General features: G+C 40.4%; 1 protein-coding gene across 1 annotated transcript; it reads left to right on the top strand.

The window, feature by feature from the left end:
• The first annotated feature begins 4,665 nt into the window (after window positions 1-4,665).
• GASK1B (golgi associated kinase 1B) lies at window positions 4,666-24,718 on the top strand. The gene is made up of 5 exons (XM_073340075.2): window positions 4,666-4,846; window positions 5,452-6,685; window positions 14,421-14,635; window positions 22,638-22,864; window positions 24,405-24,718. The coding sequence occupies exons 2-5, from the start codon at window positions 5,725-5,727 to the stop codon at window positions 24,610-24,612; spliced, it is 1,611 nt and encodes a 536-aa protein (XP_073196176.1). The 5' UTR covers window positions 4,666-4,846; window positions 5,452-5,724; the 3' UTR covers window positions 24,613-24,718.
• Window positions 24,719-25,020: the final 302 nt, after the last annotated feature.

Below are 25,020 nucleotides of genomic sequence, written 5' to 3'. Positions count from 1 at the left end.
AAAAAAGTGAACAGCATGCTGGGAATAATTAAGAAAGGGATAGATAATGGGACAGAAAATATCATGTTGCCTCTATATAAATCCATGGTACGCCCACATCTTGAATACTGTGTGCAGATGTGGTTGCCCATCTCAAAAAAGATATATTGGAATTGGAAAAGGTTCAGAAAAAGAAATGATTAGGGGTATGGAATGGCTTCCATATGAGGAGTGATTAATAAGACTGGGATTTTTCAGCATGGAAAAGAGACAGCTAAGGGGAGATATGATTCAGGTTTATAAAATTATGACTGGAGTAGAGAAAGTAGATAAGGAAGTGTTGTTTACTACTTCTCATAACACAAGAACTAGGGGTCACCAAATGAAATTAATAGGCAGCAGGTTTAAAACAAATAAAGGAAGTATTTCTTCACACAACACCCAGTCAAACTGTGGAACTCCTTGCCAGAGGATGTTGTGAAGGCCAAGACCTTAACAGGGTTAAAAAAAGAACTAGATAAATTCATGGAGGATAGGCCCATCAATTGCTATTAGCCAGGATGGGCAGGAATGGTGTCCCTAGCCTCTATTTGCCAGAAACTGGGAATGAGCAACAGGGTATGGATCACTTGATGATTACCGGTTTCAGAGTAGCAGCCGTGTTAGTCTGTATTCGCAAAAAGAAAAGGAGTACTTGTGGCACCTTAGAGACTAACCAATTTATCTGAGCATAAGCTTTCGTGAGCTACAGCTCACTTCATCAGATGCATAAAGTGGAAAATGCAGTGAGGATGTTTTATACACACAGACCATGAAAAAATGGGTGTTTATCACTTCAAATGATTTTCTCTCCACCCACCCCACTCTCCTGCTGGTAATAGCTTATCTAAAGTGATCACTCTCCTTACAATGTGTATAATAATCAGGGTGGGCCATTTCCAGCACAGGGTTTAACAAGAACGTCTGAGGAACAGTAGGGGGGAGGGAGGGGGAGGAAAAAACAAGGGGAAATAGGTTACCTTGCATAATGACTTAGCCACTCCTGGTCTCTATTCAAGCCTAAGTTAATTGTATCCAATTTGCAAATGAATTCCAATTCAGCAGTCTCTCGCTGGAGTCTGGTTTTGAAGTTTTTCTGTTGTAATATCGCAACTTTCATGTCTGTAATCGCGTGATCAGAGAGATTGAAGTGTTCTCTGACTGGTTTATGAATGTTATAATTCTGGACATCTGATTTGTGTCCATTTATTCTTTTACGTAGAGACTGTCCAGTTTGACCAATGTACATGGCAGAGGGGCATTGCTTGCACATGATGGCATATATCACATTGGTAGATGTGCAGGTGAACGAGCCTCTGATAGTGTGGCTGATGTTATTAGGTCCTGTGATGGTGTCCCCTGAATAGATATGTGGGCACAGTTGGCAACGGGCTTTGTTGCAAGGATAGGTTCCTGGGATAGTGGTTCTGTTGTGTGGTATGTAGTTGCTGGTGAGTATTTGCTTCAGGTTGGGGGGCTGTCTGTAGGTAAGGACTGGCCTGTCTCCCAAGATTTGTGAGAGTGATGGGTCATCCTTCAGGATCCTTGATAATGCGTTGGAGAGGTTTTAGTTGGGGGCTGAAGGTGACGGCTAGTGGCGTTCTGTTATTTTCTTCGTTAGGCCTGTCCTGTAGTAGGTGACTTCTGGGTACTCTTCTGGCTTTGTCAGTCCGCTTCTTCACTTCAGCAGGTGGGTATTGTAGTTGTAAGAATGCTTGATAGAGATCTTGTAGGTGTTTGTCTCTGTCTGAGAGGTTGGAGCAAATGTGGTTGTATCGTAGAGCTTGGCTGTAAACAATGGACCGTGTGTGTGGTCTGGGTGAAAGCTGGAGGCATGTAGGTAGGAATAGCGGTCAGTAGGTTTCCGGTATAGGGTGGTGTTTATGTTACCATCGCTTATTAGCACCGTAGTGTCCAGGAAGTGTTCCTCAGACGTTCTTGTTAAACCCTGTGCTGGAAATGGCCCACCTTGATTATCATACACATTGAAGGAGAGTGATCACGTTAGATAAGCTATTACCAGCAGGAGAGTGGGGTGGGTGGTGAGAAAACCTTTTGAAGTGAGAAACACCCATTTTTTCATGGTCTGTGTGTATAAAACATCCTCACTGCATTTTCCACTTTATGCATCTGATGAAGTGAGCTGTAGCTCACGAAAGCTTATGCTCAAATAAATTGGTTAGTCTCTAAGGTGCCACAAGTACTCCTTTTCTTTTTGATGATTACCTGTTCTGTTCATTCCCTCTGGGGCACCTGGCACTGGCCACTGTAGGAAGACAGACTATTGGGCTAGATGGATTTTTGGTCTGACCCAGTAGGGCCGTTCTTATGTTCTAGCCACTGGTTTACATTTTGAAGGCTGTCTGTAATGAAAAGGGCAAGACACTACTTTTTATATTAGCCTTGATATTTCTGCATCTCTGAAACTGGCAATGGCCATTAGCTTCTCAGCTCCGAAGGCTGCTTGGCATCAGAAGGTACAAGCTGAGAGTGGGGATTCATAAATGGAGAGGATTAAGAGAAGGCAACAAGTGTAATGAATAAGAGGAGAGGAGATCAGGAGTGAGGGCAAAATTATGCAGGGCCATGAAGCTCTGGATAAGTTACTTGAATTTGATGCAGTAAATGAAAGGAAGCCAAGGAAGAGATTTGTGGAGGTGATAACTTAATTAGTGACATGGGAAGAAGATGAATTGGCAGTGGCATACAGCAATTCTACAAAATAGTTTAGGACAGGAAGTGAAGATGAATTCAGAATCTCATTGAAATTGCAGAAGAAATTTAGGGAGGCAAAGTGCAATTAGCCGAGTTGGAATTTGACCAGAACACCAGTGTTAATAACTCTACCCTTTCAAATAACACTCAGGAAATATCTATGATCACTGGCGTTCGGGACCTTGGCTTTTGCACCCCATCTATAAGAAGGCACCTCCAGTGGAACAGTTCCTCTTTAGCACTATGCAGGGGCTTTGGTTCAGTATTGATTCAGAGATGAGAGCCATCTCTGGAAACACAAATAACACTTGCTACAGGACCGTCCTTTGTGTTCTTTGATAGATTTCTAAACAAGTCCATATCCAGTTCAATACTGATTAGCACTGGGCGATCTAATAGGATCCCAGCACAAGGCAGAATGGCTGCATGTCATGGGAGTCGAAAAACTACGAACATTTCTTAAGGGCGTCCCTTAAAGGTCAGGCCAAAGTATACATTTTTGGAAAAAGATCTCACCCAGGTTAGAAGACATTAGTCAAGTTCTTGGCATCTTTCCATTCCAAAGAAATTATTGGTACTGCATTTCAAGAAAGAACAATATTGCCGGAGCACAAGAATAATGGAAGCATTTCTGCTATAATTGTATTAAGGGAGCATCAGAAAAACAACAATCCCAAACTATGTTCTCTGTCGGATCATCACCACTTTAACTACATGGGCTCGTCCTACAAAGCAAAGTGGGAGTGAAACTGTGCTCCAAATCATCAATACTCTTTTATAAAGATCTGTAGGATTAGGTTTGTGTGGGTTATAATGTTATAAAGGGTGGGTTATAATGTGTGGGTTATAATGTTTAAAGAGGATGAACTAAAGGAAAACATAAGTAACCAAGACTATCCAAGTCTTTAGAGCAGGGTGGTATAGCCAAAAGTACTAACAAGATTAGTGCAAAGTTGTTAATGCACCTCGTTAGCTTGTTTGAATTAATCCTGCTAGTTTGAGAAATGTCAGTTCAAGTTCTCAGTAAAAACCTGAAATAGAACAAGAGAGAGGGAACCATAAGTAGAAGGAGAAAACTTTTCTTCTGTCTACAGATCACTTGTTCCCTTCCAAGGTACAAAGAGAAATCAGGTTTAGAGGAAACAGTTCACAGGAGCATTGTCCTCACAGAAAATTTATAGATATAGGGGGTACCTAGCTTGATGCACAACTTAGAAAATATCCACATATAAAGACTACAAAGGCCAACTTAGTTTAAAATAAAACCACTTCAAATCATACAATATTGTAAGTAATCTTGGAATTTATCTTAAATATATGTTCACATTTGAGTGCTTCTCCCATTATTATTAGTAATGGAAAAGAGATTCTCTCCATTATTATGAGTCATAAGGAAAGTGGAATGAAGAAGTTTTTATTATTTTTACAGATAGCATTAATTTTATAGGAACCTGTATGGTCTAGTTGGTTAGGGCACCAGAGGAGGCATCAGAGGTCCTGGGTTCTATGCTTGGCTCTGCCACTATCTTGTTGTCCGACCTTGGGCAAGTCACTTAACTTCTCTGTGCCACAGGTTTCCCATCTGTAAAATTAGGCCAATGATATGTCCCCTTTTAGAACTACAGATGAATGGCACTATGTAACTGCTATATATTATTATTCTTATATTTTTAAAGCCAGTTACCTTTTTCGATATAAGGATGTATGATTTCTGATATGTTAAAGGATCTAGTTTTCCCTATTACTGTGGAAGACTGTCATTTCTTAAACACATTTGCATGCAATGCACTAGAGGGCCCTCAGGAGTTAGAAACGGCTGGAATGTACTTTTAGAAGGCATACTGTTCACAGGACTTTTCATTGCAGAATTTAAAATAGAAGGGTTTTTTATAACAAGGTTCATGTAAGTTTGTAGCAGTTCATATGCAAACAGCCTTCCTGTACAGCTAGTCCATTTGCAAAGAGCATTAAGCCTGCAATCAAATATCTAAAATGTGGAGCACACTTAAATCTGGGATGTGGGTTAGAGTACGTTAAGAAACGCTGCTTTTACTAAATTCTTGGTATTAGCATAAGAGATTTACCACGGCCAAGGATGGGGCAAGCTGAATAGGTAAGACTATTTCTATATCTTTGTAGTGCAATAAACTCTGCATTTATGTTTTTTCTTCCTTAAGAGGAGATGACAGTGCTTTTTATTTTATTTGAAGATTATAGTCAGTCATTTAGGAAATGCTATTTTATAGCTTCACAAGAGTATAGAATTAACAATATTTTATCTTTAATGTAGGATTATGAAGCATGTGAACTGTTACTGGGCCAGGGTGTAATCATTGTTTGATAGTGGAAATGTTCATATTTGAATTGGTACAGTTACTGGGCTGGCTAATGCACTATATTTAAAAACTAACATGAGGCAACAAAAGATGTGGTTTTACTTTGAGGAACTGCCTGTCATAAACACAAGGAGAGGAAAGTCTGGCTTTTCCAAGCTTTCCTCCTAGTGCTGGAGTTCAGTCACTCGGGACTGTAAATTGTAACTTGTGTTCCATGATGTTGGGGTTTTATTTATCTTTTCATTTTAATCTGAAATCTCTAATATGGCAAGTCTCTAGATCACTAACTTATCTTTAGAGCTACACAGTGAGAAAGAGAGATGCCACATTCTATATCCATGTGGATAATGGAATATTATTTGCAATTTTTTTCCTTTCACAGCTCACAGAGGAAACTCAGACATTTTGGATTGTGATTCCTTTAACTTTGTTTACACAGTTGACTCCATTTATTCTCCGAAACAAGTCACTTCCCCTGAGCTGGCTGATAAGAGTTTAGCAGCTTTAGCACCACTGGCCCCTGTGCACCGCTCGCACTGGAAGCTATTTGGAAAAGAAGAAATAGAGATCTGTGAAGGGAAATCATGCATCATCCTCCTTGCTGGAAACCACTGAAGACTATAAGCTGCTTTCATCATGTGGATTCACCAGAGAAATGACCTTCTTAGATCAGCCAGGCCAAATCATAAACTGGTTTGTTTGCTTGCTGTGCACCCCACGGGTGCTGAGGCTCTGGAGTGGCAGGCGTCCCAGGACCAGGAGGAATCTGCTGCTGGTCATAGCCTGTGTGATATACCTGGGGTTTCTGGTCAGTCAAGTGGGTCACATTTTACCGCAGCACAGAGGGGGACGCCAGAAGGTCAGTTCCAGGAGTCTTCAAGATGCTGGTCAGACACCTTTTCTGGGGATCCCACTGGATGGCATTTTCTCCCCACCTGATCTCCAAGGGCCCCAGATGGGTGGCAATGGGACCTCAGTGCCACCCAACGTGGTGTACATCACACTGCGGTCCAAGCGCAGTAAACCCACCAACATCCGAGGCAGTGTGAAACCCAAGCTGAGGAAGAAGCATGCATTCCCTTTGCCCTATGGGCAGCGCTTTCCAGTAGGTGTCACTGGGCAGGAGGAGGCCTTGTCCCAGCAGCAGGGGCGGACTAGATACTCCATGGGACTAATGAGGGAAGTAGTAGTTCCAGAGACACCAAGGCACCAACTGAAGAAGCACTGGGATGGAGAGAGGGAAGCAGTGGGCAGGGGACACCGGAGACATGTTGGGGTTTCAGGAGGTATAAATGTGCAGCCCAAGGCTCGGGAGAGCAATATCAGGATATACAGTGAGAGGTCCCCCTCTTGGCTGAGCAAAGATGACATCCTAAGCATGTGTTTGCTGGCGGATTCCCGGATAGACAGTGTCCAAGAAGCACCCTCTCAGCATGGAGTCCTACTGGTGTTTGAGAGGAATCCCAGTGCCACAGGAGCAGCCTGCAGTCAAGGGTACTGTGGCCTCATCAAGAGACCCCTTGATATGAGTGAGGTGTTTGCCTTCCATTTAGACAGAATCCTGGGGCTGAACAAGACCTTGCCTTCTGTAAGCAGGAAATCGGAGTTCATCCAAGGTAACAAATTCACTTGATTTTTAGTTTCCATCTGGGGGACTCCAGTGTGTAGTATTTGAGCAACAGCAGGCTTTAATTTCAGATAGTCTGAGAACTAACTCTACAGAGCAAAGTTATAAGGAACTTAACCTGGAATATGTGTTTATGTAATTTCAGGGCTCCTCTGCAGTGTAATAGTTCTGTTCTGAAGGATGTAATACACCCAGAGTTTATCAATGCTTCTGGCTGCCTCATAGAATAATAGAGTTATTGAGAGCATACAGACAACTTCATTTCCATAGAAGACTAATTTGAGTGAGGGGAGAAAAGGGATGATCCTTTTTTACATATCATTTGTAGTGAATATGAAATTCTATAGACTGATCAAAATGAAACTGAAGAAGGGCACAGTCTGGAAGTCTCTCAGCACAGTGCTTTGTGCTTCAGAGGTTAGTTTTTACTCTTTCACCTCCCCTAGATTTCACTTTCACAAGATATTGCGGAAAACCAGCACTGGAATTCATTTGCCACAAGTAGCAGATAGGGGACACATTTCTGTTAGCCCAAGCACCTATTGTGGGAGGTCTTAGAGCTCCTTCTTGAACTCCTTTGGCAAAATCCCAAAAGCACAAATGCCTCTGGAAATTAAAACCGAAATTGTGCAGTCACTGAAGTCTGAGTGGTTTCTTCTGTTTGACAACTTAAAGCTCATGACACACCTGTGTCTAGCTAAATAAATACACCTGCTATAGATGCTTCATTGTGGTTGTAGAATGTACAATGCAAATTGCTTTTATCAGAATAGCATATTTTTCTTCTCCTAAAATGAAATTAAAATTATATTTAATAGTTTCAGTGTAAGTTGATAAGTCTATCTGAAACATTACTGTCTTGTTAAATGTGTCTTCAGCCTAAATGCTATTTTTATATACACACTGATCATAAGCTGAAAGGGCTGTGTTATATTTTACTGAATCATTGCTATTTGTTTTTGCTGTTCATTTCTTAGTACTGAAGAAGATTATTTTATACAAAATATTTTATAAATCAGCCTGTATTTTATCAAAGAAAGGGTAAAGCGAAAATGTCCTTGCAAAAGTTGATGGCAGGAAAAGAACGTACTGATCTGTGATTTATCAACACTGTATAAACCTTCCCTTTGGCAGCCTTTACGACAATATGAATGAATCTCTAGGAATAACAGTTTGGTGGCTTTTGAATATTATTCATAGCAGCAGAGCATGGAAGATGCATTATGCATACTCTATTTTTAGGAACAGGATTTATTGCTATAGAGCTGTCATAAGGCATTAAGGCAGTTCAGCTTCAAGAATTCTGTATAATATGGCTGCACAGATGACAGACTGTAGCCCCTTTGGAAACTGCTATTCGGTTAAGTGTAGACTGAATTACTTAATGTCTTCAGCCTGCAACATCTTTTGGATTGGCTGGGAGAGAGATTCTATTTTCTTCAGCCTCCTTTTCCCTGTAATTGGTTATGTTCCTAGAGCACGAAAAGTGTTGCTAAGTAATGAGGAGAAAAAAAGTCATTTTTCCTTTTGGGTCTTTTTTCATGTTTTCCAGCTAAAGGGCGAGTTCAGCTTCTGGAACAGCCACAGCACCTTACCTCTCTCCATTTCATTAATCTTGAAACTTGCTGGATTTCAAATGCCTGCCTTGGTTGCCATAGTTACTTGCTTGAGTGTATTTGACTTGGATTGTTAATTAACTACACAAATGTCAGCGGAGAACACCTCATTTGTTGTTCTCTTCTTGTTTAGGAAAGGAATGAAAAATTATTTTAGAAAACAGGATGAACAATTCATGAGCCCGCTCCTGTAGCCTCTACTCATTTGAGTAATCTATATGTGGGCTGCCCAAATGATTTCAGTGGGACTGCTTGTGTGAGTCATGACTACTCATGAGAAAGAAAGCAATGTAGGACTGGACTCCTCAACAAGTTCTAAGCTGACGTATCCTTTTAGCTTGCCTCAGTCATGATGTAATCAATGTAACAAGACATGTCTGATGTAGCATTAAAATCTTTTTAAAAATAGGCTCCACAAAACCGCCATTCATTTTGTTAAAAGCCTTTTCAAAGAGATGCTTTGTAAACCCCCAAACAACTTTGGGTTTATTTTTTTGTTTCCACAGCTCCTCCCCTGACAGGTGACGGAGAGGCTAGCAAAATACTGTACCAGAGCTCTCTGCTTGCCACTCCCCTAATCAAAAGTGAACCATTTGCCACAGTTTTAAATTATCCTGTGACATTTCTGCCTTGCCAGAATGGAAAGTTGGGTCACAATAACTGTTTCCTCAATATTCTTTTCCAGTGACTTATCAAAAATAACATGGGCATGGAGACTAAAGGTGGACAAAGTCTTCCACAATTTTGATTTGAAAACCAAGCAAAAATAATTCTATGCATATGCAAATATATATACCACTTTTTTCCCAGTGTTCAAGCAGTAGGTGTTAGCTGGAAGAACTCCTTTGGTACTGAGATATAAATAGCAAAGCAAGGGCTGAAAAGAAGTGGGAAAATGGCATAAATGTGTGGTAAGGGCATTGGAGTAAATAGTGGATGATCCTCATACATCCAAGCCTTCTGAAGTCCACATCCTAGCCCTGGAAATCTGCGCTTTAAAGGGTCTGGTAATGTCAGCGTGGAGGTGTGGAATTAGGGAGTATCTCATTTACAGGGCGTGCTTCCATCCAAACCAAACTGATTTGCAAGCAAAATTCTGTATAGGATGTACTGCCTGCCCGTTGCAAGCTCCCACAGGTCGGCCAGGATGGATCTGGATTTCACCAGGAATCCTTGGACTATACAGCCTGAAGGCTACATTTCTAGTCCCTCTGTGCTGCCTCAAAACACTGTCTCATATATAGGAATGACTTAAGCTTATGCTCAAATAAATTTGTTAGTCTCTAAGGTGCCACAAGTCCTCCTTTTCTTTTTGTGGATACAGACTAACACGGCTGCTACTCTGAAACCTGTCAGGAATGACTTAGATGCTGTAAAATGTAACTCAGAGAGTTTTTGGGACACTTCTTCCTCCCATTAATCTTTCAGTGGGAAAGACAAAATGTACAGGAGTTTGTCTTTTTAGCAAGTACCATTAATGATTCCTGCAGAGAGGTAGGAAGGGCCCTGGAGAAGGCCATATCACTTCCAGTGCATATCCCGGCTACTCAGTAGATCAGTAGCTATTCCACATGCTGCCCTGAGGTTTTCAGGTCATTCCTTGCCCATATCCTGTGCCCCCTTATCTCCAAAACAGGCAGGGATACCTACTAGTAGGGGAGTTGTTTGGTGTCAGGGCACAGTCCATCTTACTCAGCACTTTGGCCAAGCAAAATGGCTGCACAGCATGTCCATAGTGAGTTTCTTCACCTGTTGAGTAGCATTGTTTCTGCTCACTTCATCACAGGTTATGTGCAAATGGATGCTGGGAATTTGGCACAGGTGTGATAGAAAGTTCCATTGATTAGAGTTGTCATGTTTCTTTACTGACCTCTACACAATGAGAAAGATAGCCACAGATTTTCTCTTACACCCAACATACTTAGCATGCTCTTTCCATCACATCAAAAGTTATGAACATTCAGGCACACTCGTTATTAATGTCAGGGCAATAAGAACTCAGTCTTACTTATGCATTTTAAATGATGTCTCTTTTGTGTGCCCTTTATCAGATTGAGTTGTGCTGTGAATTGCTTGCTGCCATATAGCTGGATCTGAGTGAGAGACCAGAGGTCATATTCTCACAACAGTGTGTTACATAAAAATCCAATACTTATACACCCCTCACAGATTCCTTAAAATCTGCATTCACACACAGAAGATTTTCGTCCCTTCCAAGATTTCTCCGAAGTGTATAATGCTTATAGCTAAGATGTGGAAGAAAGAGGGGAAATACTTTAGTCAACACTTTTGAGATCTGTTTAAGTGGCTTACACCATTTCCTTACTGTTCAGAGGGCTACCTTACATGGAGAAGGCTTTGCCAGGTTGGTCTATTGGTCCCTAGTGGAGACAGAGCTTGTACCAGCAAAAGGAGGTGTGTGTGTGTGTGTGTGTGGGTTGCCACTATAGTTAGACCACCTTCCCCAATGATATAAGCTAAACTAGCAAAAGACTCTTTTGCTGATATAAGCCATGTTGAGATGTGTCCCTCTCCCCACCAACTTTCATTCTGTTTTTTTCTAATTAACAAACTTTGGGCATGCCACTTACATCAGTCTGTGCTTCCATTACTACTTCCTTTCCTCATGTGGGCTTGAGAGGATACATGTTAATTATATGTATGAGAGAGATTCATGTACTACAGTGATGTGGAGCATAGATGTCTCTGGAGAGGATTGCAAGGAGCAGCAGCATCATTGAAAGCAAGAAAGGGGTTCTAACTCACCTCTCTGCAGCAGCATCTCTAGGAAAGGTTGGGAGCAGAGGCCCAGCAGCAGTGGGAGATAATGGGCTTGATTCTGGAGGGTTCTGAGACATCTCAGCTCCTACCATAATCAACTGAATTTGCACTCAACAGCATGTAGGGTCAGGCCTAGAACTACCTTTTGTTGTTATTCAAATTGGGCCAGAGCCTTGCTTGGTGTAAGTTGGCAGGCTTTAATGGGGCTATGCCAATTTATACCATCTGAGGATGAAGCCCCTTATCTGTTTTTACTCACTGCCTTCACATTTTCCCTGCAGCAGCCAGCAATCTGGGTTACTGCTCTCTACTCCAGCTACGAAGACATGCTCCAATAATTCCATTTGTGTTATAAAGTTGAAGTGTTTTGTGGTGGTTCATCTTTGTTTCCTGTGAATCACAAACATTTCCTGTGTTTAACCTTTTTAAAAATCTGAATGGAAATTGGCATGATATTGTCATAACGTTAAAATAATAAATAACAGTGAGGTGTTGGTTGTTATGCTGAACATTTTGGGTGCGTGGGGAGGTGGTTTGCTTTGTTTGGAGAGCATTGATATATCTGCTTTGGGGAAAACCCATAAATAATTACATGAACTTTGATTATTGATATAAGGAAACAAGATCAAATTGAGGTCCCATCAATATATAATATATTTAACTCTGATATAGAGCTTTTTTTCTGGGGGTTTCAAAGTGTTTTACAAAGGAAGGTAAGTGTCACTATCCCTATTGCATATACATTTATTGCAAATAAAGAAAGCATCACTGAGAGGTCATTTGGCTAAGGTCAAGAGGTAAGTCAGTGACAGAGTCAGAAGTGGAACCCAGAATGAGAGAGTTCTGGGAGACTAGATTGCATATGGAAGATTTGGACCAAGCTTTTCAAATGTAAGTTCCTGAAAGTTATGCTCCTAAATCCTTATTTAGGCAACAAAATAAGTGTCCTACTTTTTAAAACTGCTGATCACCCATTGACTTCTGGGGAAAAAGAACAGAAAGAAGCTGAATATGATAGGGGAGGATAGCGTAATTATCAGTGATGGTAGTGAAAGGAAAGAGATGGGAGGGCATAAGAGGAAAGATCTGTTCCGGGTTGGAGATGCCTCGTTTAAGAAAACAGGCAAACAGGAGGACAGTTCCAGAGGTGGTTCGAGCTGTACACTGGATTCATTTGAGTGTGATCACCTTGTGTGTGTAAGTACCAGGATTTGGCGAAGTTAGAAATATATCTGGTCTTTGTGGTACAGCCCATTCTTCTGCTTTCCGAAGCAGATTTCTGAAACAAGTTGAGCACGTTTTTATTCAGTCTAGGATGGCTCAAGGTCATTCTGTCCTGGGAGAATTCAGTAGTATGAAAAGTGCACTGACCTTGTTGGCAGATGACCCTTTGCTAATAATGGGCAAACATCAGTTGTCCTTGCTGATATGTTGTCCTTGCTGATTATTTTAGGGCAAGTCAGCATCTTCTGACTTTTACTGACTCAATTGCGGATCTTGGCAGGACTGGATAGACTCATTCTTAAGTAGTTCTATTCATTGCTCTCAGAGAGATGCTGAGAGCGCTGTTGGACTCATTGTTCTGGGAGTACTCTCATGTGGGGTGCTACAACTTTCTTTTGCCACCTCTCCGGTTCAATATGTACATGAAGGAAATAGTGAGATGATTTGCTCTGCAACGTAACACATGTCAGGGTGGTAGCAATGTGATCATTTGGATGTAGCATAAAATTTGACCACTTTGCCTGCACTTTCTTGCTTACTGCTCAGGACTAACATACAAAAATTCCAAACCTTTGATCATATTCCAGTAACTGTCATCTAATAACTTGCCATATAAATTTTTCCTTCTTTGCATACAAACATGTAAATTCCTGGCCCCCCTCCCTGCCCCACCTCAAAAAAATTACTCTGCTTTGAAGTGCAACACCGGTATTCAGCCCTGGTTCAGTGACAGGTTTAAGCATCAGGCAGGACATCAGAGTTAGCAACAAGAACTTTTGTACCATTGGAAAGAAAATTATCCCATTTTTTCCAATAGGATACACACCACTTACTTATAGCCCTGCTGCTGTATGTTCTGAGATATATGACTCAAATATGGTGGCATTATTATATAGCAAATGGCAGTTTGGGGTAATTTTTAGAGGTGTCTAAAATTGGTATGTGGTGTATTGAGGACTGTGTTGGAATTCCAAGCTACCACTTTAAGAGCAGAGATGAGGGTTTCCCAGTCCTACTTGTGGGGTTGGGTGCTCTGTAACAATGCATCCTATCCAGTCAATCTGGAAAGAGCCAGCTTAAAAACAAGATCGCCTCACTGGTTTAGGGATGAGCTTGTTTTCTCTCTCTCTTGTGTGTTATCACTCTGAATTCTAAGAATTAAAGTAGTGTTATCTTAAACCTTCCAGCAAAACTATTGATTTTTTCATCTAGCTTCTCTGTGTGTATGCAGTGAACATAACATGATGATTATAATTTCTCTCTCTCTCTGAGCCCTGTACAGATGGATTCATCATATCTAAGGCACCTGGTTTTACATCTGGAGGGATAAGACAAATATTATTTATATACATTTTAAAAACTGACTAAAATATTTCTAAAATGGATTTTCTGTAAAATATGTATTGTATATGAAGAATATATGACATTGTGGGGTTGAATAAAGGTCTTATCAGCACTACTTTGGGATGAACTGTATGACTCATTGGCAAGGACATATTGCTCATGAATGATAAAGCCAAAGTCATGCCACATCCTCATATGGTCTATCTATAACCTTTCTATTTACAGCTGTGAAATCTTATATCTGTAGGACTAAAACTCTAAAGATGACAAAATAAATCCACTTTTTGGTTGGACTCCAGGATTTGCCTTATATATTTGCCTTAGAAAGGGAGAAACAGTGGGCTAGATCCTCACCTGGTGAAAATCAACATTGCTTCATTAATTTACCCCAGCTGTGGATCGGATGTTAAATTTTTAAAACTGATTTAATAGATAGCCTCCAAAGGTAGAGAGACTTTTAAGCAGACAGCAAACAGAGAGCAGTTCTTCTCAGACATTGAAGAGAACTATAATGTCTAGGGTTTTTCCTTTTCTGTGGTGGCTGTTTTCAGATGTGGAATATGACCACATAAACCAAAGGATGTGAAATTATTGGGGCTTGGTAGCTTTTTCCTGCCACATCTGAAATGTCTTCTTTAAAAACAAATGCTGTAATTAGTGATGCCAGAGACAATGTCTAAAGAATTATCAAGTTCTTTTAGTTTCCAATATAAGAGAATTATTCATATATGGTAATGATTCTATTTTGCCTCTTCTCAGGTGGTCTGCCATGTCCTATTATTCTCTGGGATTCCTCATTGGCTCCGACAAATAATAGGACCCATTCTTCAGTGAGGCTAAACTGGGGGGCCTATCAGCAGCTATTGAAACAGAAGTGCTGGCAGAATGGCAAAGTGCCCAAAGCTGAGTGGGGCTGTACTGAAATCCATCACCATGAGTGGTCCAAGATGGCACTCTTTGATTTTCTTCTGCAGGTAAGGGAGCAATGTAAAATGTTTACTGTACACAAAGAATACCAACCTTTGCAAGATTTATTTTAGCACCAGTCTGGTTAAGGATAAACAATTTCCACAGATATGTCCAATGATAAAATTCACTCTGGGTTGCAATTTCGCAGAAGGGGAGTGTTTAAAAAGGTGGTTTCAGTTTTTGTCTTTAATGAGAAAGGTATGTGTTTGTGTTCCTTTGGTTTGTTTCTGGTACACTGTACAACCCCAAAAGATAAAAGACAATAGTTCAGATTCTGCACTGCCTTGCACTTTGTGTATTCATTTACACTTGTGGAAAGTGAGTGAAAACTGCTGCCATTCTGGTAGCATTTTACACGTACTTTGTACAGGTGTAAATGAATATACAAAGGTGTGAGGCACTGGAGAGTCAGGACCTCTATTATTAAGTCATGGGGACAGATCCTTAGTTGATGTGACTCATTTTCATTCCACTTAATAGAACTTACCTGCTGAGGATCTGGCCGTAAGTTATTTTGCAGTGCCAGTCTCACATGCTCTTGAAAAAGGCAGAGAATTACCTGCAGTGACACCAGTTTCTTCATTTCCCCTTCTCCAGCAAAAGGCTGCTGATACTCAGCCATAGATGTGAGGATCTCATTGGTCTTATGTCTTCCTGTTAATGTTTTAAAAAGAATAAATGATATTCCTTCTTCAGCCAAGAGGACATCAAGTGGTATAACATGAGCCCCCAGTGTGAAGGTGTGGCCAAAATGGCTAATGCGATCTTTGCATGTATAAACAGGGGCATATTGAGTAGAGTAAAGATATTTTACCTCTGTATTTGGCACTGGTGCAACCACTGCTGGAATACTATGTCTGTTTCAGGTGTCAACAAGTCAGGAAGGATGTTGAAAACTTGTAGAGCGCTTAGAGAAAAGCAACAAGAATTATTTAAAAAATTGAAAACATACCTTATATTGACAGACTCAAGGAGCTCAATATTTTTAGTTTATCAACAAGAAGGTTGAAAAATTAGGGACGATTTGATCCTGACTTATAAATACCTCCTATGCACAAAACTGAAATTTGATAATAGAGGGCTCTTCATTGTAGCAAGCAAATATAACAAGATACAATAGCTGGAAGTTGAAGCAAGACAAATTTAACTAGTAATAAGACACATTTTTAATAGTGAGTGTGAATAACCACTGGAACAATTTACCAAGGATTGCGGTGGATTCTCCATCAATGGAAATTTTTAAACCAAGATCAGATATCCTTTTCTAAAAGAGATGCTCTAGTTCAAGCAGGAATTAATTTAGAGAAGTTCTGTGGCCAGTGTTATACAGGAGGTCAGACTAGAAGATCACAGTCATCCCTTCTGGCTTTATAATCTATGTAGTGTGTATGTACTTTTCACACACCCCTAGGAGTTCACAATCAAGTGCGCAAATACAAAATGGGAAACCGGCTATGAAGGAGTACTGTAGGAAAGGATCTGGAGGTTATAGTGGATCACAAACTAAATATGAATCAACAATGTAACATTGTTCTAAAAGAGTGAACTTCATTCTTGGATGTATTAGTAGGAGTGTTGTAAGCAAGACAAGACAAACAATTTTTCCACTGTACTCAGGACTGATTAGGCCTTAACTGGAGCCTTATGTCGAGTTGTGGGCCCCACACTTCATGAAAGATGTGGACAAATTGGAGGAAGTCCAAAGGACAGCAACAAAAATGATCAAATGTCTAGAAAACATGACCTACGAGGAAAGACTGAAAAAAATTGGGTTTGTTTAGTCTGGAGAAGAGAAGACTGGGATGGCAGGGAACATGGTAAGTCTTCAAGTACATCAAAATTTGTTATAAAAAGGAGAATGATAAATTGTTCTCCTTATCCACTGAGGACAGGACAAGAAGTAATGGGCTGATGTTGCAGCGAGGGAGACTTAGGTTAGACATTAGGAAAAACTTCTTAATTGGAAGGGTAGTTAAGGACTGAAACAAATTACTTAGGGAGCCTGAGGAATCGCTGTCATTGGAGGTTTTTAAGAACATGTTAGACAAACATCTGTCAGGGCTGGTCTAGATTATACTGAGTCCTACCTCAGTGTAGGGGACTGGTCGAGATAAATATTGAGGTCCCTTCTAGTACTACATTTCTATGATTCTTTAATTGTCCCCATTATTTTGCTAAGTAAGATATTGCTATGAGCTAGACCCAGTCCTTACTACATGGTAACCTGAAAAGTGAAACTTGAGTAATTTCTACTGGCATCAAAAGTGTTTATTGCTCCTACTCATTTTCCTTGCAGTGAGCTACTTGTGGAGTAAGGGACTTAATCCCATGAGTTAGTTTGATTACCACAAACTCCTTTGAAATCAGTGGAAAGACTCCCATTGACTTAATGGGCTTTGGATCAAATGTTCAGTCTCAAAGATTTCAAGCCTATTCTAACAAGTGACTGAATAGTTTCATAATCAGAAATACAAGTACTCCCTAGCAGCTCAATCCCTTTCATTAATCATTTGTTTCCTCTCAGAAGTGATTTGAAGTTAAAATAGAAGACTGGGGTAGGTTTCAAACACCTAGCACCAAATCCTGCTCTTAGCAAAGAAGGCAGTAGCTAAGAGTAGACATGAACCAAATTTACAAACCTGATTGCCAACTCTTCACACGCAGCTCAAAGGTAAACTGGAGATAAGGCACCTGATAACAAAAACTTAAGCATTACGTAAGCCATGGCTTGTCAATGGAGATCAGGCAAATTACATTACATGACCATGGACTGTACAGTCATAACCTTAGTCCTTAACACAGACAGGCGCACACACAAAAGGGATAGATGATAGGAACACTTCACAGATCAACTCGTGCCTTTACCTAGTCCATTCACAGCAGTCCATGTCTTGACTTAGTCCATTTACTTCATCTTTGTAGCAGGGCTACTATTTCCTCCCCTTAAGCCTGGTCCCTCTGTCTACAAGATATGTTTTTTTCTGCCATATAACTTGATGGATCAAAAGGGGCTGGCAGTTTGTTCCATACTGACTGAAGTCTGGATGATAGTAGATTTTCCCAGTGTGAGAAGTCCACTTAAAACCTTGATTGGTGAATGCAGATTTGGGCTTGTGTGAAGAAACAGGACAGCCACTGGCAGTTATAACAGGTATAGTCTGAAAAATGAGATTGCCCCACTTAAATTAGGATTTAGGGCAACATCCTAACCCCACAAACGACTAAACTTCTGATCCATACTAGTACACCAGTGCAAAAGAGTACCAAAGGTATGTGTATCCTTAACCACCACAACCGTTTGGAAAAGATTTTCTTACATATATACTGTAGGGATCAATCCTTGCATTAGACAACCTAATAAGTGTTTTCCATCTCTGATTTCCACAATTCTTTTTACGCTATGCACAATAGGCTGCTCTCCATAATTCTTCTGTCCTGAGTATGCAACCCATGAAATCCAATGAACAGGTGTAACTAAGGGAATAATTTGGCCAACTATATTTTAAATTCATACTTTGACCAAATATAATCTCATGGACTAGACTATAATTGACCACTGAACAGGTGTGCAAGGAGTGGGAGGGCTCAAGGAGACTTACCCCTGCTTATGTTTCCCCATTTTAGGGTTCAGTCATAATCTTAGCCCTTGCAACCAGTTGAGCGCAATGAGAATTAGGGGTAGCAGCACTAGACACCTCAAGACTATACTTTCCCACCTCTTCCTCACATTGGCCAACAGAAGTGCTTGGATGTGGAGGGAACTTCATGATACACCCTCTTATAAGGTGGCACATCATTCATTTTCTCCTACATAACATGGAGATGTGGGTACACTGTTTCTCCAGGAGGTCCTGTTAGTATAGTGTATGTTTGCACTTCCCCCACCAGGCACCTGCATCTAGAAGCTACAATAACCCCTGTTTATATGCAGCATTTCCTCTCACATACAATTCAACATTCTAGAAAGTCATGTTTTTTAAAATGTAGAAATCATTGCATTTGCTTAGACACCATCTATCTCTGTCCTTCACAAGTTTTTGTTTTTGACGAGGACGAATGGATGTTTCACTTTTTGAGTTATATTTATGCAACACTGCTTGTGGTAATTTTAGAATGGGAATTTTCTGCCTAAAATAGGTTGTCATTTGTGTAATGACTCCATCCTCAGTCCTATTACGAGTGAGTAATGCTTGTAATCTGATATAAAGTCATATGTGGATTATATTGATCCTAAACATAGCAATAACCCTATAGGAATAGCACAGTGTGTGTCAGAGCATTTTAAATGGCTTTTGATTTGTTAATCTAAAAGTGCTAATGTTTTCGCATTTAATGGTGTAAAAGATAGATTTTTTCCTGTGCTGATGCACAGAAGTATTGATTAATTTTTAATTTTAGTATCTTCTAGAGTAAAGACTGCAATTTAGCAATGAACATTATGTTATCTCTGCTGTTATCCAGAAATAAATGTTAACTACTAGATGAGATGCAGCAGGCTTGAGCCATTTATGAAATAAAAAGGAAGCAAATCATTTTTAAAAGGCAGGCTACAAATCTGGGGTATTCTACACTTCCAGCAAATGCCCTGCCAATTGTCAGAAGTATATGCCAAGCAGCTGAATATGTATTTGAGAAATCTGCTCATTCTGCATGATTCATACTTTCTCAGGATGTACTTGAACATACAACTATCTTTAGAGACATTTCAACAGGAGAGCACGGATTCCTGAAAAATCCAATAAAAAGGGACAGATGAACAAGGGAAGCTGAGGTGACATGACCAACATAATGGGTTGTATTCATCACTAGTAAAAGTGATCAATGTTCTAGTAAAAGTGATCAAAGTGATCAACATCCATTGCATGTAAATGGACCCAGAAGCCTTCAGTTGACTAGTGATTCTCTAACTGCTTTTCAAGTATTGCATTTGCGTATTAACCTCTGAGCTATTCCAGTACTAGTAAGCAGATTGGTTTGCCTGAATAACTTGCAAACATGTTGATACTCACTTGTTTTCTACTTGTGCAAGAGATGGTGACTGGCTACCCTTTATCCACTTTGAGGTTTTCTTGATCCTAGCCATTGCCAGCTAGCTTGCCCTTGATCCCTCTAAAGTTGGAAATCTTCTTACTTTGATTATAGAAAAAAGTATCTTAACTAAGAGCCTGATACCTCTTATTCACCTGAGTACATCATATAAATTACACAAATAGTCACATGCCCTGAAGAGTATGGCATATCTGTGTAAGGACTTCCTGAGTTGAGTCCTAGTAAAGTAACTAGTAGCACAAGTGGTACTAAAAATCAAAGGAGTAATTTTCTGTTTGTGGGAAGATTTTGTGTAATACCGTAAGTTTGAATTTGAACTGAGATGAAAGATGCAGAGAAATTGGAGGGAATCAGAGAACAATGGACAGTAGTTGAAGGGATTAATGAGGAAAGATTAAAATAAGTCAATATGTGTAGCCCAGTTAAATGATGACTGGAGAGGTATGAGGTATGGTAACAGGTTACAAGTAGCTGAAATATGTAAATGTCAAGAAAGCAGGGGTATTGTGCAGGGTGGTCCTGGTAGATATATGAAGGATTGATGGGATGACACTGATCAAAGAGAAAAATAGTCTGCATATCAAGAAAAGTGTGCAAGGAGTGCACTCTGCTAGACCATGGAATAGTTTTTTTCAAGTAAAATGTCTACCACGTGAGTCATTTAAAACTAGATAAATATATTAGATACACAAAATATAAAAATACATCAGCCACACTCAAACGTTAAAGTTGCAAAGTCAAGCACTCAAAAGTGAGGACATGCCAGATTTAGAGTTGTCTGAATCTTAATTCAGACCCCTTGTGCATATGAATTTTGATACAATCGGTAATTACATAAATACAAAGTAAATGGACACTCTTTAACCTGTACCTCAGTTCCCCCTCTGTAAAATCAGGATAATAATATCACCTCACCTCACTGGCATGTTATGAATATAAATTCATGTTTTGTAAAGCACCATGTCCGTGAGGAAATTGATAATTCTGTACTCACAACAGGGTTTGACTAATGTACAGTAAATCAGGCCTACGGCCACAACTCAAACAATGAAGATAAAACGAAATATCGAATAGCTACTCATTTAATTGGTTGCCATCTGTCCTGTTCACTGAATGAGACAGTGGTCTTGTGGAAAAAATAGTATGTAGAAGAAGCCTGTATCATAATGCATTCGCGAAACAAGGCTGACTTACGGCTGCACAGGCAACCTTCATTCTGGCATTTCTTAACTGTTGAGTACTTCACTTTACCTATAACACGCTATATGACGCAATCCTCTCCTTAGTGTACTTAAGTCTGTATCAGTTCTGTTATATTCCAGCTCAGAGATTTAAAAAGGATGCTGCTTTCTGAAAAATCTTGGGTTTGATTTCCGCATTTGTGTTACTCAGGTTTGACACTGGTGTCACTCCATTGATTATTTTAAGATAGAGTTACACTGGTGCAAGACTGGAATAACAGAGGAGTGAATCAGGACCTATGGGTACAACATGGAGACTAGGAAATGGGTTTTAATAATAGATGAATTGTGGATGATCAATACTGAGCTCTTCCCTCTCCCCGCCACTGACGTTAATTAAGCTTGCTCTGTATTCATGACGCTGGGGTGCTGTTTAGTAAGGAATGATAGCTTTTTCCAAACTCCGACAAGTCTAAGTAATAGGTGGCCTGGATGCACAACAGGAGTTAGGAGTGGTGATGCTGAGCATCACAGTGCATAACTTTGATTTTCTAGATGCCTATATGTGATTCACAAAACCCAAATTTGTTACCTAAGCTCCTATACAATGAATGGGGAGAGATAGGAGCCTTTATGTGATTCATAAAAACCATGGCATTAGGTAGGGAGACACCTAAGCTAGCCAATGGGATATGCTGACAAGAGAGGTGTGTGGTAAGCATCCCCTCCCCCATGAGATAGGTGCCTAAGTCCAAGCTGCAGGGAGTCACCTATCGCTGTTAGCATTTCACAGCTGGGGACCCACTGTGGAATTAGGTGCCTATGTCATTTTTGCAAGAAGCCAGCAGGGTGGGGAAAGGAGGCCAACATTCCTTCCCTCATAATGCTTAGCTCAGCGCTTAGGGTACTCATCTGGGATGTGGAAGGCCTCTGATTCAAATCCCCCTTCCCCCCACCTGTGGATGTGCCATCTCACAGGTGAGCGCTCTGACCACCAGCTGTGGGATATTCTGATGTGAGGCTCTCTTCGTCTCTTCTGTGATGCTGTCACATTCTAGATTAAATAATTAAAGAGTCATTTGGGACAGAGAGGGAAAGACAAACATCAGTGACTCTAGCTTGGAGGTTAGAGCGCTCACCCGGGATGTGGGGAATCTAGTCCTCCTGCTCCAATGACTCTTTATTTAGCCACAGTGGAACAGCTTCAACAGAGAGACTTACTGAGCACCTCAGCATAGCCCAGTGGTTAGACCACTCACTTAACAGGTAGCAGATCCCTGTTCAAATTCCTTCTCTCCTTCATGTGGCTGACAGACTCTGATTGGTGGTCTCCCACATCTCAGGTGGGAATCATAACCAGGGCTAAAAGTTATGAGGGAGATCTTGCTTCTCCCTCCTTCCCCCATCTGTATTGTGTGAATTTGCCTAAGTGTGCTCAGTCACCTTCATGTGACTCAGCTGATTGAACATCGGGCTTCTCCAGGTTTGTCAATTGCTCTGGGGCTAAGGTGGCAGATAGGCAACTAGATGCCTAAAAAAATCAGCAGTGTGCATGCTCAGAGGCAGAAATGTAAGCTTCTGAGGACCTTCTATTGCAAAAGCTTAGGTGCTGAGTTTAGGTGCCTACAAGGTTCAGTGGGCATTTTGGTCACTACAGTGGAACCTAAGACCTAATTGGGCACCTGGTTCCTTTTCTGCATCCAGGCCAGTATATCTAAGAGTCAAACTTTGCATCCTGTTGCGTTTCACTTTGGTCATCTGTTATATTCATTTCCAGGTCTACAATCGACTGGACAGAAATTGCTGTGGGTTCAAACCTCGCAAGGAGGATTCCTGTGTTCAGAAAGGACTGAAGCAGAAATGTGAAGATCAAGACTCTGTTGACTTGACACACATTATTCAGAGAAGGCATGACCCTAGGCACTTGGTCTTTATAGATAATAAAGGTTTCTTTGACAGAAGCGAAGACAATCTGGATTTCAAAATATTACAAGGAATCAAAGAGTAAGTTTTAGGAAATCCCTACAAATTTGCACAGGGTTCAGTAGGCTTTTCCTAGCTCTTCATTTAGGATCAGAGTCTCTCCTCTCTGTCTCTTCAACACACAGCCTGAGCGAAAGGGCTGTGCACTGAGGATGTCCCCAGGGGTTAGGAGGTTGTGAATGGGACGAGGACGCTTTCTTTTCTTTCCCCACTCACAAAGAAGACATTGTTGCAGTAGCCTTAGTGTCTCTTCTATGTCTCCTCCATATGGAAATTTGACTAAACTAAGGTATGGATATAAATACTTTTGTGTCCAGGCAGATATTATTATTACTTGGAGCATCACACGTATGCTAGGTGCTTTATAGAACAGATACAGCAAGATCCTTGCCACCAAAGGCATGACTGACAAAATGGGGTGAAGGAGAAAGGAGGATGGGGGCATGAGATCAATAAGCCTATAGAGACTAGGAAAATCTGCACCAGTCTAACTTCACTGGTGTCAATACATGGTGGAAACCTCTAATGTAGACACTCTGCAGAAGAGTAAGTTACTGCAGTAAGCCCCCAACGCAGAAACACCACATGCTGTCAGTTACTGGAATAAACTGCATCAGTGCAAGCCCCATTTATATAGATTGGAGGCATTTACATCTGAAGTTCACACTGCTTTCAAAGAAAACAAAACAAAAAGAGGAAAAAAAAACCATTATAAACAAGGGCCCTAAAATGCCATGATTATTTACTTAGGGCAAGTGTTTATTGTGGTGGAATTATGTTTCTTCTTCACTTTAAAGCAATATAAATAAAAGGTATCTTTGACTGACTTCTGTGGGTATTTCAAAAGAAGTTAATCTTGAAGGGGAATCTGATTGAAAAGCGGATGTACAGTGGCTATTAGCATTTTTGACAATAGTTAATGATTTTTTGCTGAGCTGCTCTTGGGCCAGTTAATATTTCGCAAATATGTCCAGTGTACAGTTATAACTGCTATTGATATATGACATTTCAAACAATCTAGACATTTTTTTTAAAAAGCCTGGGGATTTTAGGATAGTTTTGAATAATGTGGGCCTGATTCATTGGCACATTTGGGTCACTCCTGTGGTTGAAAACTGCCTTAACTGGACATTGGAGGGTCTGAATAGGGGTCTCATTAGATGATGTAGAGTTTCCATAGCAGCTCTTACATCCCCCTTTCCTGACCACCAGAATGTGGGGTGTGGCCAGGATATCTCTGTGCCTGATTGATCCCTAGCAGCCCAGGTAGCTCCAGAATCAGGGAGTGCACCCATCTTTAAACACCCCATCCTGAGCTGTTCAGCCGGTCGGCTAGAATGGAGAATCAGTGACAGTATCAGTGATTATGACCCCAACTCATCCAAAGTGCTGAGGTGTCTAACTTTAAGCATGTCAGTAGAAATAAATGGGACTGTGTACATACAGCTAAGCATGCACTGAAATACCTTGATGAATCCATGGAATTGGTTGTTAAACCACAACATAAATATTGTAGTTCAGAGTGATGCCAAGGCTTATAAACTCCTATATGCTTTTTCAGGTTCCCTGAATCTGCAATTTCAGTGCTGAAAAGCCAGCGCTTGCGAGAGAAGCTTCTTCAGTCTCTGTTCCTTGACAAAGTATATTGGGAGAGCCAAGGAGGTCGCCGAGGAATTGAAAAACTTATTGATGTGGTAGAAAGGCGTGCCAAAATTCTTCTTACCTATATAAATGCACATGGAGCCAAAGTATTACCCATGAATGAATGAAAGTCTTTTTTCCCTAACTCTAAGAGTTACAGTTATATAAGGCAAGAACTTATGGCAAAATTTCTTTTTCTTTTAAAATTCTTTTAATTTCCAAAACATAACAGTAAACTGGTAAGCCTGTTTTTTTTTTTAGACATTTGAAAAAAATGTTATATAGTATAAAAGTGCCAGTTCTCTAACTTTCTCTAAAATCTTTCTTAAATGCATTTATTGCTGTGTTCTCCTAACAAAGATGTCTAAGCATGTAATAAACAATGCAATAATTTAATACAAATATTGGATTCTCAATCTTCTAAACTTTCTTCTATTCTCTCAGTTAAGGACAGATCTGTCTCCACTGGATTCTTTTACCAGGTATTTCATAATTAAGAGTGGGATTTTTCAAACACACTCAGCCTTGGACAACTG

Source organism: Lepidochelys kempii, chromosome 4, assembly GCF_965140285.1.
Source record: "Lepidochelys kempii isolate rLepKem1 chromosome 4, rLepKem1.hap1, whole genome shotgun sequence".
NCBI classification, from domain to species: domain Eukaryota; kingdom Metazoa; phylum Chordata; order Testudines; family Cheloniidae; genus Lepidochelys; species Lepidochelys kempii.
The sequence above is the reverse complement of the archived record's forward strand: the minus strand, read 5'-3'. Positions and strand labels throughout refer to the sequence as shown.

What these genes read in the sequence shown, in the direction of transcription:
- GASK1B (XM_073340075.2), top strand. Translation starts at nt 5,725, where the DNA reads ATGACCTTCTTAGATCAGCCAGGCCAAATCATAAACTGGTTTGTTTGC. An exon ending in GAAATCGGAGTTCATCCAAG is followed by an intron (nt 6,686 to 14,420) that starts GTAACAAATTCA and finishes GCCTCTTCTCAG; the next exon opens with GTGGTCTGCCATGTCCTATT. An exon ending in ATATTACAAGGAATCAAAGA is followed by an intron (nt 22,865 to 24,404) that starts GTAAGTTTTAGG and finishes ATGCTTTTTCAG; the next exon opens with GTTCCCTGAATCTGCAATTT.